At 37.1% G+C, this 14,650-nt stretch overlaps 1 protein-coding gene across 1 annotated transcript in view; it reads left to right on the top strand.

Moving 5' to 3' along the window:
• The window catches only part of ITFG1 (integrin alpha FG-GAP repeat containing 1), a 214,537-nt gene extending 201,455 nt beyond the window's left edge, over positions 1-13,082 (top strand). Inside the window, exons 16-18 of the mRNA XM_065416532.1 lie at positions 792-874; positions 9,052-9,169; positions 11,737-13,082. Coding sequence (XP_065272604.1) covers positions 792-874; positions 9,052-9,169; positions 11,737-11,796 — 261 coding nt within the window. The 3' untranslated portion in view covers positions 11,797-13,082. The remainder of the gene's footprint in view (positions 1-791; positions 875-9,051; positions 9,170-11,736) is intronic.
• The last annotated feature ends 1,568 nt before the right edge of the window (positions 13,083-14,650 follow it).

The following is a 14,650-nucleotide window of genomic DNA, read 5'->3' as shown; positions in this document are numbered from 1 at the left end:
GCATTTGTGTGCTATTTGCATAGAAATACAGAGCTGGTTTATATTAATAACATTTCAGTTTGTTCTAAGAGTCCAATGATTATGCCAGCAACCACACTCATTTATACTGTAATCCCATCAGATCTCCCCAGGTGGATGAGGCCCACATGATTCAGTACTTGGCTGGGAAACACCAGAGAATTCCAGAGTAGGGCAGAAAAACAATGTCTATCACCTTTGAATCACCTATTTCCCTCTGAGTTGGTATTGTGCTCTTACCAGCATGGTGCCAGGGGAATTGTTCTGCTGGAGGAACCTTCCTTCAGAGGAAATGTAAAACCATGATCCTGACCATTTGTGGTGATGAAAGGTCTCACAATGCTATTTTTAAAAATAGATTGTTTACTCCAGTATCCTGACTACATTTGGATAATTAAATTCTGCCTATATAAAATTTCCCTACTGAATCAGTTGGATATAGTATTCTTCACTTCCTGTTCTAAACTGCAGTGCTAATGTGCACTTTTTAAACACTGCCATGTTTCACCTCAGAGATTGTGGTATTTCAGTGGTGGATGAAGTGATCCTTATATATCGTTTTTATTCAGTTTGTAAATTGCTTTGGGATCTTTCAGTATAAAAAAATCTTTATATTAATGTTAGAGAATTATCACTATTCTTTCCTGTCTCCTGGAAAATTAATGCTTTGAGCTTTTTTTTTTTCCTTGTATAACATTAATCAGAAAAGTTCAGTATATTTAAAATTTGTATTAATTTGTAAGAAGTGGACATACCTTCATTTCTTTTTTCAGTCGATAAGAAAACAGGAATGGACAGCTATCATCCCGAACTCCCAACTTATAGTCATTCCATATCCACACAACGTTCCTCGAAGGTAATATCATTGTTTGAAGTAGATTTTGCAAATGATACTATGGATGCAGAACTGTAATTGTGTGTCATGGAATATGAATGAATGATGGTGGAATGATTATAGAATAATTAATAAAAATGCTAACAGAAAAGGTCTTTTCTTTTCATGTGTAGCTAGTTACATTTGATTATCTGAAGAGCAGATTAGCATATTCAGAACTTGGTGTGTCCGTTCAGGGCAATTGCAACTGTGTTCCCCCCCTATTGTCCATCAAGAGCAGCCACTCTAGTTTCCAGACACTCCAGCTGTCATCTCTCTTGGGTGGAGACACGTTTCTCTCTCCCTTCTGACCATGCTGTTTCCAGGCTGCACCATTCCCTGCCTTCACTGTGTCATTCCCAGCAGAGACAGGCTGCCCAGGTATGCCTGTCTGCTTTCTCTGCAGAGACTGATAGATGTAATTGTTACAGTTATAAAGCACCATACAACACTTCCTATACAAGCCTACTTTATTCTTAAGGTAAAAAGCATTCCACACTGAAAACAATAAAAGAACCTATATGCGTGCTAATAAGCTTACCAGAGTTCACCGCAATCCTAACATGGATTCTGGCAGGAACAGTCCTTCAAACCCCATGTAAGGGGGATTCCTTGTGGTTACGAGTTAATCACAGCTTCATCTCAGAACAAGCACTCAATCTTATGAGGCCTCAGGAGGCCCTGTCCTTCCAACCCTCCCCAAAGGATTGGAGCCCTCCATGGACCAGGGATCCTGTCCATTTGCTGTGTCAGGTAGAAGACCCTGAGCCAATTTAAAACCAGGCTATTTGTCCAAAAACCCTTGCTTTGTCTGGTCCCTGGAGATTCCAGTTTGAACTAGTATGTGCAAATCTCTCCAGGTGAGTGGCTTCAAAGAGTTGATAATGGAGGAAGAACATTAGCATCCCCCCTTCCCTAGTAGAGAAGGTACATACAATGCCCCAATAACACACAATTGCATTTTTTATACGATGTACCCCAAAGTATTGACCCTAGTTCAGTCAGGTTTAACTTAATTCAATAAACTTTATCTTAATTCCGTAAAGTTTGTTCAGGCTATTACAGGATATTGTCAGTGTGTCATACTTGGTATATTATAGATGTGTTAATTCGTGACCATTGCTAAATTGTGGGGGAGGAAGCGGATGGAGAGAGAATATGTATACATGTTTTTGTGGAATATGTGTACATATTCCCTCATCTGTATGAGAGAGTCTTGTAAATAAGCATGCAGCTTTATTTCTTTCTGCGGATCAAGACAGTCATATTTAAAATATATTGTGCATTTCACACTATGGTAATATTAGTATTTTCTCTTTAAATTATTGAACATACAGGTATTTGCATAAACATTTTATATATTTACAGTGAGCATCCATTAAGTATATTCCTATAAATGAAAACATACCTGCCAACTTTCTTTTTGACCAAATAGAAAGCATGGTCATGGGAAAAATAGACTTTTTTGGTTTCATCAGATATACATTCAGTGTGTCCAGTTAGATACAAAGGTTTCTGTTCAGCCTTTCAACATATGGTGTGTGTTGCCATGGATATGTGTATTTTCCTGTAGCTAGGGGTCAGAGGGTTCCTTGAAGGAGGACTTTCATATTCTAAAATTTAGAATAAAACATTTATACCAAAAATATGGACTTAGCCAGCACTTTTCTGTGCTACTTTTGCTGTTATTGAATATATCTGTCATAATTATGGGTCTACTTAAATCGCGGAGAAATCACACATTTTTCGCAGATTGGTCACGGCATAAATAGCACATTTCGCAGACGTGTAACACATCCGTGAAATTTGCTATTTATACCGTGACCAACCCATAAAAAATGTGTGATTTCTCCACAGCGTTTCTCAGACTGGGGCCCTGACCCAAAAAGAGGTCGCAAGCCTATTAGGGGGTTGCGGTATTGGCATCCTTACTTCTCCGCTGCTGCTGACTGTGGCACTGCCTGAAGCTTAGCGGCGGGAAATCTGCGGCTGCTGCCCGGGTGCCCAGCTCTGCAAGCAGCAATGCAGCCAGCAGCAGCAGCAGTATTGAAGAGCGGAGAACAGCAGCTGCTGGTGGCCATATCATGCCACCCTTACTTCTCCGCTGCTGCTGGCCACAGCGCTGCCTTCAGAGCTGGGCACCCGGCCAGCAACAGCTGTTCTCCACTCTGCCTTCAGAGCTGGGCAGCCAGAGACCAGATTTCACGTTCTGTGATGTGATTTTCACGGCTGTGAATTTGGTAGACCCCTAGTCATAATAAAGACTTTATTAGTCACATTCTTGCTTTCTCTTCTGCTTGATCTTGCAGTGAAGTCAATTTTATATATAATGAAATTATTCTTATATCACAATTTAAGCATTATACCTTTACTGTAGAATCAAATATGAGAAGAGATGAGACGTGACATCACTTTTATATAAACTATGTTGCGTTAGCGATTAAGCACAAGAATTACATCAGCCTTAAGATTTAATGTTCTAGCCTATGTATTTGAAAAGTACCCCTGTACAGAAATCTCTCTAAATCCTCTTGTTTTCAAATTACTGGGTTTAGTTTTCTCATAGAGGAAACACATGCAGATACGGACACTGTAGAATGACAATAGGCGGAACCCAAAATTGGAGATTACGTGAAAACAGGAGAAATATACATATTGAAAACTTTCACTACACATAGACATTTCCTAAGATTATGTCTAGATTGCATTTAATGGGCATGATTGCAGCTCAAATTGACATATCTGAGCTAGCTTTAATCTAGCTACCTGATGTCCCAAAGCACTGAAGCTGCACCAGCATGTGCTTTAGTGCAGACTAGCCCTACGAGTAATTAACCAGGATTCTGTGTGGACTTAACTGCTCTGGGATCTGAGATAGCTAGAGTAAAGACAGTTTAGGAATGTCTTCTTGAGCTCCCGTCACACCCCATGACTGCAGGTTTTGATGATGGGAAAAATGAGTGAAATGATGTCATGCGTCAAGAGAGGAGAAGATGAGCAGTTGAGGGGAAGAGGCTTTTAGTCAGGCTGTTTAAAACTTTCTTATATAACTTCAGTGACTGACATTTTGGAGAAAAGAAGTGTTTATTACAGATTTAAACATACAGATTCAAGTGCATCCCTCTGTACTTTTGCTTTCACTTAAGGTGGGAGTGCACACAATGCAGCTGCTCTGACACATCAAGGAATAAGGGAAGACTAGACTTTACACACCTGATATTCCTAAACAGGAAAGAAACCCCTTTAAAAAAAAATCAATTCTTCTTTCTACATCCTAGAGAAGTATACGGGTGCAATCCCTATTTGTATTTAAGTCCTTTTCAGATTCCTTAAATCCCCAAGCAATACTTCCACATTTTCTCAAAAGTCCCAGTAAATCCTCGTTCTCTGTGAATAGCCGTTTCCAACGATAAACAGGCATTAAGGATATTAATCCATTCTTCTATTGACAGAATTGATTCTTTCCTTCAGTAACATAATAAAATAGGAAGAACTTGCCTAAGGAATGAATCCTCTATTCTCTTCAAATATACAAATTATCAGGACAAAATGGTCTGTTCTCTCAAGTCTGCAGCCAGCCAAACTGAACAGTACCACTTTAGAGAGACCTGCTTAATTCATCTCAATGGGGTTTTAACTTTGAATCCTAATGAAGATTTATAGGTTTACACTTTACTATTTCACTGATGATCAATTTAGCTGAAACATCCAGCTATTCTGCAATTGTGAGTGGAGCTTAACATCCCCTTTTTCTGCAAAATTTGACCCTTGTCATCAGACTCTTCTCCCTAATCCTTCTCCATAATAAAAGCTCCCTTCCCTGTCTCTTAAAGACAAAACATTTTTAAGGGCCAAAATTTCAGAGCTAAGCACAATGAATTGAGAACAGACTGGGTCAAATCCTGGAGGGAAAGGTTGCTACTCAGGAGTCACCCTCACTTCCAGAGTAGCTGCATTAATCAGCAGTGAAATATAGAACAGTGCTGACTGATACGTAATCATCCTCATAAGACTTGAAAGTTAAATCTGTGCACTTGCAAAACCCCACGTGTGCACCACAAACAGGCCCACTGCAGGTGCAGGAATTGACAGTCTAGCTACCCTATTACCACATTTGTTTGTTTACACCCACAGTTGTACTTTTTTTTTTTTAAAGCCACAGTGGGTGTGTGCATGTCTTGGGTAGGTCCACCAGTTGTACCCTGTTTTGGAAATTTGGCCTTACATGTGCTCCATTCCTAGCATTAAAAATAGGTTGAAGTCCCCTCACCCCAAGAGTTCAAATCTGAGATAGGCATGAGCCATATGTTCAGCTCTGGATCTGAACCTCCCCTTAGTTCTGGGTGTTTGGATGGGGTGAGTGGCATTAGGCCTATGTGTACTTCAAGTATTAAAAGATCCATTTTTCTTTCTATCTATACTTCTATGCAATAGATTATCATCTGTAGGATACCAAATATTCATTGTATATTAGCAGATTTGACTGACTTAAATTTTTAATTGAGTGGTCAGGGAACCCAATCTATTATATAAACTATATAAAAGGCACTTTGCCCTTTTGAATAAAATGTGTAACTGGACCATGGGGTTTCTTCAAGAATAACCCTATGATCTATTTGGCCCTCTCCTTAATTTTATAAACTGCTTTAGAAGCTATTTTAACATTGGTTGATTCTTACTGGCTAGCCTACAAATGGTGCCAGAATAAGAAGTCAGGTAAATGACTTGCTTCTTTACTCAATTCAATGGGACCTAATAGATCACTGGACTGGGACTCAGAAGAGCTGAGTTTCATACCAGCTCTGGCATTGCCCTGATGGTGACTTTGGGCAACTCAATTCATCTCTCTATGTAGACTTACACAGGTGCTCATTTTAATACTCCAAATGGGAGAATATTGAGCAATTTATGCAAATAGACCTCAGTTCGGCAAGGTACTTAAGCACTTGTCTAAGTTTAAGCATGCAAGTAGTCCTGTAGTAGAAGATCTGGAAGGATTCATAGATATTTAAAGCCAGACGGGGCCATTACCGCCTGTATAACACAGGTGATAGAACTTCCCCAGTGATTTCTACATAAAGCCCCTAACTTCTCAGTGGGACAGACCATTACTCTTTAGAAAAACAGACTGCCTTACTGTATACTTAAATATTTTTCTAAAAGATTATTACACTCTAGTGCAAACAGAAATTGATGCAGGAATTACTGGGTGAAATTCTATGGACTATGTTATGCATGAAGTCAGATTAGATAATGATTGATATAATCTTTTCCAGCCTTAAAATGTATTAATCTATTGACATGCTTAAAATTTGACACATTCTTAAGTACTTTGCTGAACTGGGGCTGTGACCAGCACTTAGTCACCCATGCCAAAAATACATGTACGCATCTCCAAATACAAAAACTGTAAACATATTAGGAATCCTGTTTAAAAATAAAATCTCATTGACAAAGTGTACTGTGCAAGTAATGCAAGTGTACTGTTCTTCAAATTAGCAATAATTAATTTTCTATGCACTCTCACTACCATTGATATTTTTATAGATTCTAGTGTACCACTTTCAGCTACAACTAACCTCTTAGGCACTTTTATTTCCCTCCTTGTGTTTCTGAAGGAATATTTTCTCCAAATTTATTTATAAATAAAATACATGTTGATTTCATTTTTCAGTCTATTTCAAGATTTATTGACTACGGAGACTGACCTCATTAGTCAATAAATTTTGATTTAATCCAAATTTAATTGCTGCTTGTTAGAAGAATCTTAACTTTAAACTTTTAAATGAAAACACAACAGTTCTCTAAACATTAGAGAGAAAAAGTTGCCTTTGATTCTTAATGCAGTATTTGTTACATAGAGACTGTATGTCTAGGTTAAAGCAGGGGACGAGGAGTCAAGACGCCTGGATTATAATCCCAGTTTTGGCACTGACTGACTATATGCCTTTGAGCAAGTCACTTAAAAAAATAAGATATGCTCAGAACTACTACATGCAACAATCATATAATATTTAAAAGAAACAAAAAATGCTGTATTTTTAAACATATGTAATAAGAGGTAAGCAGTAATATGTACGTTACAAGATTTTGCCACTGGAGTTTGAAGCAGGGACTGGGAAGTGAGTCCTGAATGGCAGAGTCTTATTTGGTCACAAAGTTTGAGCTGAATGTTTAAAATGATGTGAGCTTTAAAGGTGGATTATTCCTATTTGAAAATACGACAAATTTGAATGTATCTTTCTTCAAAATAACTTAAATATTTTAAAAAGATCCAAGTATTAGTTAAAGTTACAAAAACTTAACAAATCTGTGCCTCAGTTCGTAGGTAAAAAAGGCATGAGGCTAAATAAATGGCTGTAAAGTGCCTTGAGATTTTTGGATGCAAGGAGCTATACCTCAGAGGGTTTTCTGTTAATATTTGGACATGCAGGAAATGAACTACTTAAGCTAAGCGTACTGCAGACATGGACTTTACATTGCAAGCCCAGATCACCCCTCCCATAGACAAAGTCAGAAAAAGGCATCAGGGAGGCTGATAAATTGTCCCTTAAAGGGAAGGTGTTGGAGAGCTGCAGGATAGGGAGGGATGCAGTTCCTTGTGAATCCATCTGTTTTTACAGAAATTCTGTAGGTTGTGCCTAATATGTCAGTTCTCTAAAATGCTAACATTTTTATGTTTGCAGGTTGAAAACATTATATCTCATCACCACAAATGAGGCACTTGCAGCTAATTTTGCTGAAATACTTAAGTAAAATCAATATCAAACAATTTGTACTTCAAGGAAAGAATGAGATGACATTTGATTGGCTATAGTTGTCTTACAGCCTTATGTGACTGTATTGACATCTTGTTTATTAACTCCCTATGATTAATAGGGCTGGTTTTCATAAAACACCATATCACACTGGCACATCTGATGTATATGAAACCAATAAAACTATATTTTTGAACATAGTCTTTAATGGCTCAGAAATATGCTACAGCTCAGGAGTACGGTTTCTGGATCCTAAACTCCTTTATTATCAACAGTAAAAATTATTCTGATGTGAAAAATCTTTCCACTATTATAGTCTGTAGTGTACTCTGCGTAAGATATCTACTACATGTTTTAAAATCAGTTGTTATGAATACCCAAGCACAAAAAAGTGGAATAAAACAGATTAGAGAGACTAAGTCACTTTGTCTCTCAATACAGTCTAATAGTATGGGATGTGCAAAGACGTTTGTCACAAATACTGAAATTGTTGCTATCTCTGTATCTCATAGAAATGCCCTGTTATAACCTGATTTAAGGCCACATTATTTCCTGATGGAGTAAAACCTAGAGCACTCAGGAAACTCCACAAAGTTTGTCAGGCAGACTTTTTTATACATTTCCCCTCCAAATGCAGGGTTTTTGTGGAGGAGACAGGAAGCAAGGCATCCGTACCCTATGGAACCCCCATTTTTCTATCTACAAGGAAATGAAGCACAACTCTACAGTGTGGTGACCCTCCATGATGCTGCCTGGCCTCTCTTTTTCCCTGGAAGCACAGCTGTCATTGGCTGACCTTGCCATGCCTGCACAGTGGGTTCTGAGGCTTATGCAGGCACAGAGAGGAACTTAATGCAGCATTAATTTCTGAACAGTATAGATATGCAGATGACTGATGGAAATGTACAATGACTGCTCCCCATGTCCCCTGCAGTACTGTGTTGCAGCAAAGGGGCTTTCTTGGCAAAAGAGGCAGCATGCCAGGTGGACTGTTTCTCTGCTCTTTTCCCTTCACCTAAGTCTCAGGCACGGTTTTTTGGAGGCTTATCCTGTGCATTTTATTTTGCTCCCTTCCATGCCCACTGCAAAAGGAGTGCCACATTAAGGAGTGCCTTAATGAAAAAGTCAGTCCCTGAGACTAACCATAGTACTTTTGTGAGTAGTTCAATAGAAACTAAGCTTAGAGATGGCATTACTTGGAAATGGCAATGATATTAAACCCTATATTTGTAGGTAAACATTATATGGGGAGGTCTTTCAGAAAAGCCCCTGGCTTTTGAAGACCAAGTCATGGGTCACCTTACTACGTTTATATTTTTGTAAACATAATCTCTATTGAATCTACTCTTTTCCCTAATGAAGAGTTACTGAGGTTTCCTTTGCTTTTCCTCTTCTCTGTAGCTGGAGTGCCAAGCTGTACCTGACCCCAAGTAACATTGTGCTGCTCACAGCTATAGCCCTAATTGGTGTCTGCGTTTTTATCTTAGCAATAATTGGCATATTGCACTGGCAAGAAAAGGTAAGCTTAATTAAGTGGAAATGATTTTCTAGACGTATCTTTACAATACTTTAAACTTACTAATATTTTAATATATGCACTATGCTGTGTTGTTTTGAATAGTGTTTTTCAGTTCAAAAAGTTTTGGGGGGGGTTCACTAAATTAATCAATCTATAATAATCCTCTCATGCCTGAAAGGTATCAGACTTTATTATTATCCACAAAATTAGGATAATTTAGGATTTATTGAAACCTTAGAAACAAATATTTGGTATTTAGTTTTAATTCTGAGTCATAAAAATGGAAATTTGGCAATAACTGGTAAGTGTTGATCAGGGAAAACCATAATTCATAACTAAATGGAAAATTTTCAGTTCATATTAGGGTGACCAGACAGCAAGTGTGAAAAATCAGGACGGGGGTAATACGCGCTTATATAAGACAAAGCTCTGAAAATCGGGACACCTGGTCACCCTAGTTCATATCCAGGATGAATATCTTGGATATCTTGCACTCTCAGCCTTTGATCAGAGTTTAAAGGAATAATATGAGTCTGGAAATAAAACTAAATGTAAACCCCCAGCTTACCCTTCTTCAGTTCCGCTGGTAGTTCAGAGAGAAGGAAACATTCCTTGTCATTTTGTATCCTCACTGACTAACATTAACATTTAAGACTGTGTGTGATTTTATCATGGACATATTGGCTGTTTTGTTGAATATAGCTGAAATACACTACAGCATATAGAAATTCATTGATTTGAAGAAGCATTTTGAGAGGGTTCTTTCATGTCACAAAAGAAAAGTGTTCCCATTTTTCTTAACCACTCTCAGTTCACAATAATATTCAACTGCCAGGAAGGCCAATAAGTGCTACTACCTAGCATACCATAATTACAGCTGTCAAATAAAATTACTGCATTTTTGACTTGGTATGCCTGGCAGTGTTTGTGAACTAAAAGGCCAGTTAAACATTCAGATAGATGTCAGATGAGCAAGGATCCTGGAACTCCTGAGTTCTTATCCTCCCTTTGCCCTGCTGTGTGACCTTTGAGCAAATCACTCAGACACTCTGATTTGGTTTCCCCATCTGTATAGTGATCATGATACCACATAGGAATAATGTGATGGTTAATCAGTTTACATAGACAGCACTTTAAAAGTTAACTATTAGTATTATTATTGTCCATTCAGAAAGCGTCTTTAACACTTTCAAAATGCCTGAGAGAACACAACTGAATGGAAATTGTTTTTAAAGTGTGTGTGGGGGGGAGGGGGAGGGCTTTAACTACACTGAGAACTGTAAGCCCGTCACAGAAGACTAAAACAGCAAAATCCAGTAGAACACAACCCAACAGGGTGCCCCATTGTACACTTGTGTGGTTTCTAACAAGGAAATCTTTGGAATGGAGCCAAAGCAGGTGGTATCATGTTTCCCACAACCTAGCTTTCATTATAGAAATGAGGTAGATATAGCATAGATACCTAGTAAAATTGTTGTGAAAGGTTACCAGCTCAGGCACATGCCTATGTCATGATGGTGACAAACAATAACAATATTTTACTCACTCTTAAAAAATAAAATAAAAATTAAAAAGTATTAGCCACAAGTAGCAAGCAAGAAGAATTGTGCAAGTCAGATAAATTGACAGAGCGATTCATTGCTTGCTCATGTATATGTTAGAAATGCTGTTAGGACTCTGTAGCTGCAGACAAACAGTTTATTTCTCACATGAGGCTAATTTCAGTTCCCAATAAAGTTCATCCAACATTAGTAAACTCTGGAAAGAAGTTCATAGGCAAGATATTCTGGACTGGAGAGAGGAAATAAAATACATGGAAAATTACTACATGTAACTAAAGACCATAGAGATACAGGTACAAGCTGAATACTCTCCTTGTTTATCCAAACACACCTATGTCAGTAACACTGTTGTTTTGACAGATCTGCATGTGTAGCACCCAAATAAGGAAATATATTTATTTATCTTCCCAGTTGTTCACTGTTTATACACATGTATATGCCCACAAACTAAATGGAACCCCAATTTTTCATCTGCAGTTCTTAATGTAGTATTGGTTGAATTGCTACAATCTTACTGTCCCTTTTGCCAACTTTTTCAATTTTGGTTCTGTTAACAGTAATTTTAAGAAAATTTAGTTCTTAAATTACAACAGAGTTGGAACCATGTATGGTTGCTTCAGAGCCAATTCACCATTCATCATATTTATTTTCTTTTACAATGCAGATGACATAAAAGCGCACTAAGAAGCATTTTTCATTTAACTACTTAAGCAATAATCCTTGAAAAAAACATTCATTAGAATAACCCAAAGCATTGGGTGATTAATACTAAAACATCTCGTCATTAACGACAGCAGCCAATTTTGAGCAGATTATTGCTATTATAAACTGACACCTATTAAGTATTAATTGTTGAGGCAGTTAGTTAGCTTTTTGTCTTCTGTTGAATGACCGAGTTGAAAAAACAGCCATTCTGTGGCATTTGACAACTAATTTTCTATTAGAATGCAAGGTATGTGCTATACTGTCTCTTGTATTCTGTAAAGTGTATGGTTTATTTTTCAGAAAGCAGATGACAGAGAGAAACGACAAGAAGCCCATCGGTTCCATTTTGATGCTATGTAACATGCCTTAAGATCTATGAAGAAGCTGCTATTCATTTGCTTAATCAAAATACGAAATTCCAATTTGTAAAGGAGATCGGGGGAGGTGGGGTATTGTTAGTGTGTTATTTGTAAATGTTGCATTCTTTGGTATTTATTTGAAAAGCACTAAAATCAGACCTGAATGTCTCAATATGAGCTTTCAGTAAACAGTTTGTATATACTGGCAGTTATTGGCCTTTATTTAACAACGCTGTCAATTTATTTTTCTTAGTAAGGGATCATATTGCATGTGTTCCAATGTTTACATACTGCCACTTCTTCCAGTACAACATTTGATGGGAAAGAAGTCACATGTAAATAAAAGTTAGTATTTCAGTGAGAAGAATCCTTTAGTGCCAGTTGAATTGGTCTTGTCATTTATACATTTCTGCAATATAAATTATATTTCTGTAAATGAACCTAATGCAGATTTTCAGATGAGACATTTTACATCAATTACTATAACTGTACTCTTGGGGTGTTTGATCTAAAGTGTCTAGATCTTTATTTCCTTTGTTTTAGTACTTACATGCAATAGTTAGAGAATTTATTTACTGAATGACTAAAATAAATCTACAAAGCTAATAGCCAAATAACCAATCATTGGACATCTGTACTGTTGATGTATATTAGTTCTAGGCATGAAGCATTCAAAATTAAAAAAAATAAATAAAATCTAAGTTTATACTGAAATTAATTATCATAATCCAAAATATGTAAAAATTATGCCTTCCAAGAATGGATGGGATCAGAAGAATTTTGCTTGAGTATTGATGCATATCAATGTTACTATACTTAAATTTAATTATGAAAACAAATGGCCATCAAAATTATGAATGGAATTTGATTTTCTTGGGGAGAAGCTTAAAGAAAAACCTGTAAAGGAGACTGGGGTTGATGCCTATGTTTGGCCTGCCTGTTTCCATCCCAAAGGCCATTGATGATTAAGGGCTGAGGTATTCTGTGGTTCACATAAAGTCCTTGATGTAAACTTCTTACATGAGAGCATGTTATGCTACTGTCCCCACATTCTGTCGGAAGAGAGTGATGATTATGTCTGAAGAGAAACTCAGTTCTGTATATTCAAAATGTCAATAGCTTCCCATCATTCAGATTACACTGCAGCAATGGTAATACATATTCCCTGAGAACCATCATGCTTTTGTTTTATGTAATACAGTTTTCCTTTGTTCTTAAAATGGTTTTTATTTACATGATTCTCTGTGTATTTAAATCTGTTAATGTGCATTCATAATAAATGTTTATTAAATCAAGCATGTTTGTTGCTTAAGTGCAAACAAATATTATTGTTGGTGCTATCTTTATATTATAGCCTTGTTGGTCTGTTTCACTGTGTGAGTGGTCACTGCCCCATAACCTGTTGTCACCCATTAATCTCTGATACTATATTCACCTGTCAACATTGAGCTGTTAGTAGAGGATCAGAAGAGGAAAACAGGGCTGGTAAATTAAACTGATTATGTCCATCGTAAATCATGGTTAGAATAATTTAATTCTGTCACTGTCATGAGACTTAAAAATGAGCTCTCATATAAGAGGAGAACCGTCCATGATACACTTCTACCAATCTGTGAAGCTTTCACTGGTACCAGCTACTTGTGTATTTGTGTATATATAAAGTAATCGGATATCTCCCACGTGTACTGGTCAGTTTCTTAGTGAACATCTCAATGAGTTGAATGAGTCAATTTTATGCCTCTCTTAGATTTTGTTTCAGGATATTTTGCACACTCAATAATCCAACATTGCATCAGTTTATACTCAGATTATGTTTTTAACATTTTATTTATAAACAGACTAGAAGCTTTATTATGCAACAGATTCTAGTTGCAACACACAGCTTTCCCTATAATGATAATGAACAATACATTGTAAGCATTACATATCATAAGCATTAAATACTGCTTTATTGTTAAACATTAAGTTACAATAAGATGTTTATTACCTTACTTAGGCTTTCCATACTGCAGGTGTCAAAAACAAAAATTTTCAGCAAGATTGCCATCACTAACAGTAAGATCAAGGTTGCAACTGTAATTAGACCGTGTATTTCCAAGTGCTCTTCACAGTAATTGGGTGGTGAGAACTTGTTCTAAAGTTTATAAACTTTCAGAACACATCCACGGTACACAACCATGGTAAACAATGCTAGTTGGAGGCTTCTTCAATGTAAAATCTCACCTATGCAGAAACAGTCAACTAGCCAGCTGACGAATGGTTGTTGAAATAAATATCAGTCTTCATTGTTCTCATCTCCCAGAATGCAACTGCACAGTTAATTTCTCCCCAACTAAATGTGCCTGCTGCCCCATTTTCCCTTTAGGTGGTGTTATTTTTGGATAAAGACTTTTTTAATAATGGTTTAAAGAGATCTACAGCTACAAGACATCTTAAATTGGGAAAAGCCACAATAGTGGTTCACTGACTATACCACTGCCATCCTCCATTCTTCTCCACATCATGTTTTTCTCATTGGGGCTATAAATTTAGAGAAGATGCTGGACTAATACAATTTTCATGTGTCACTTTAAAAATATTAACCACAATGATTAGTTTTATACGTGGATTTATAAATACCTGTAGATCTCTCAAAAGTATGTTGCCAAGTATACATGATCCCATACACTAATCTTTGTTTCTACATTATTGCCCAAATTTCATAAGCTGGGCCGAGGAGGAGCTGGGCTCATTCTGTGCCTAAGGCACATGTGTAATCAGTGACGCATGAAATTCTACTGAGGAGAGGGGAATGATTGCCTTCAGACCTGGAAAAGTATATCTTTCTGTAGACGACATTTAACCATAAAGAAGGT

This window comes from Emys orbicularis, chromosome 14, assembly GCF_028017835.1.
Source record: "Emys orbicularis isolate rEmyOrb1 chromosome 14, rEmyOrb1.hap1, whole genome shotgun sequence".
In the NCBI taxonomy this organism is placed as follows: Eukaryota; Metazoa; Chordata; order Testudines; family Emydidae; genus Emys; species Emys orbicularis.
Note: the sequence above shows the minus strand (reverse complement) of the source record. Positions and strands in the feature narration are given on the sequence as shown.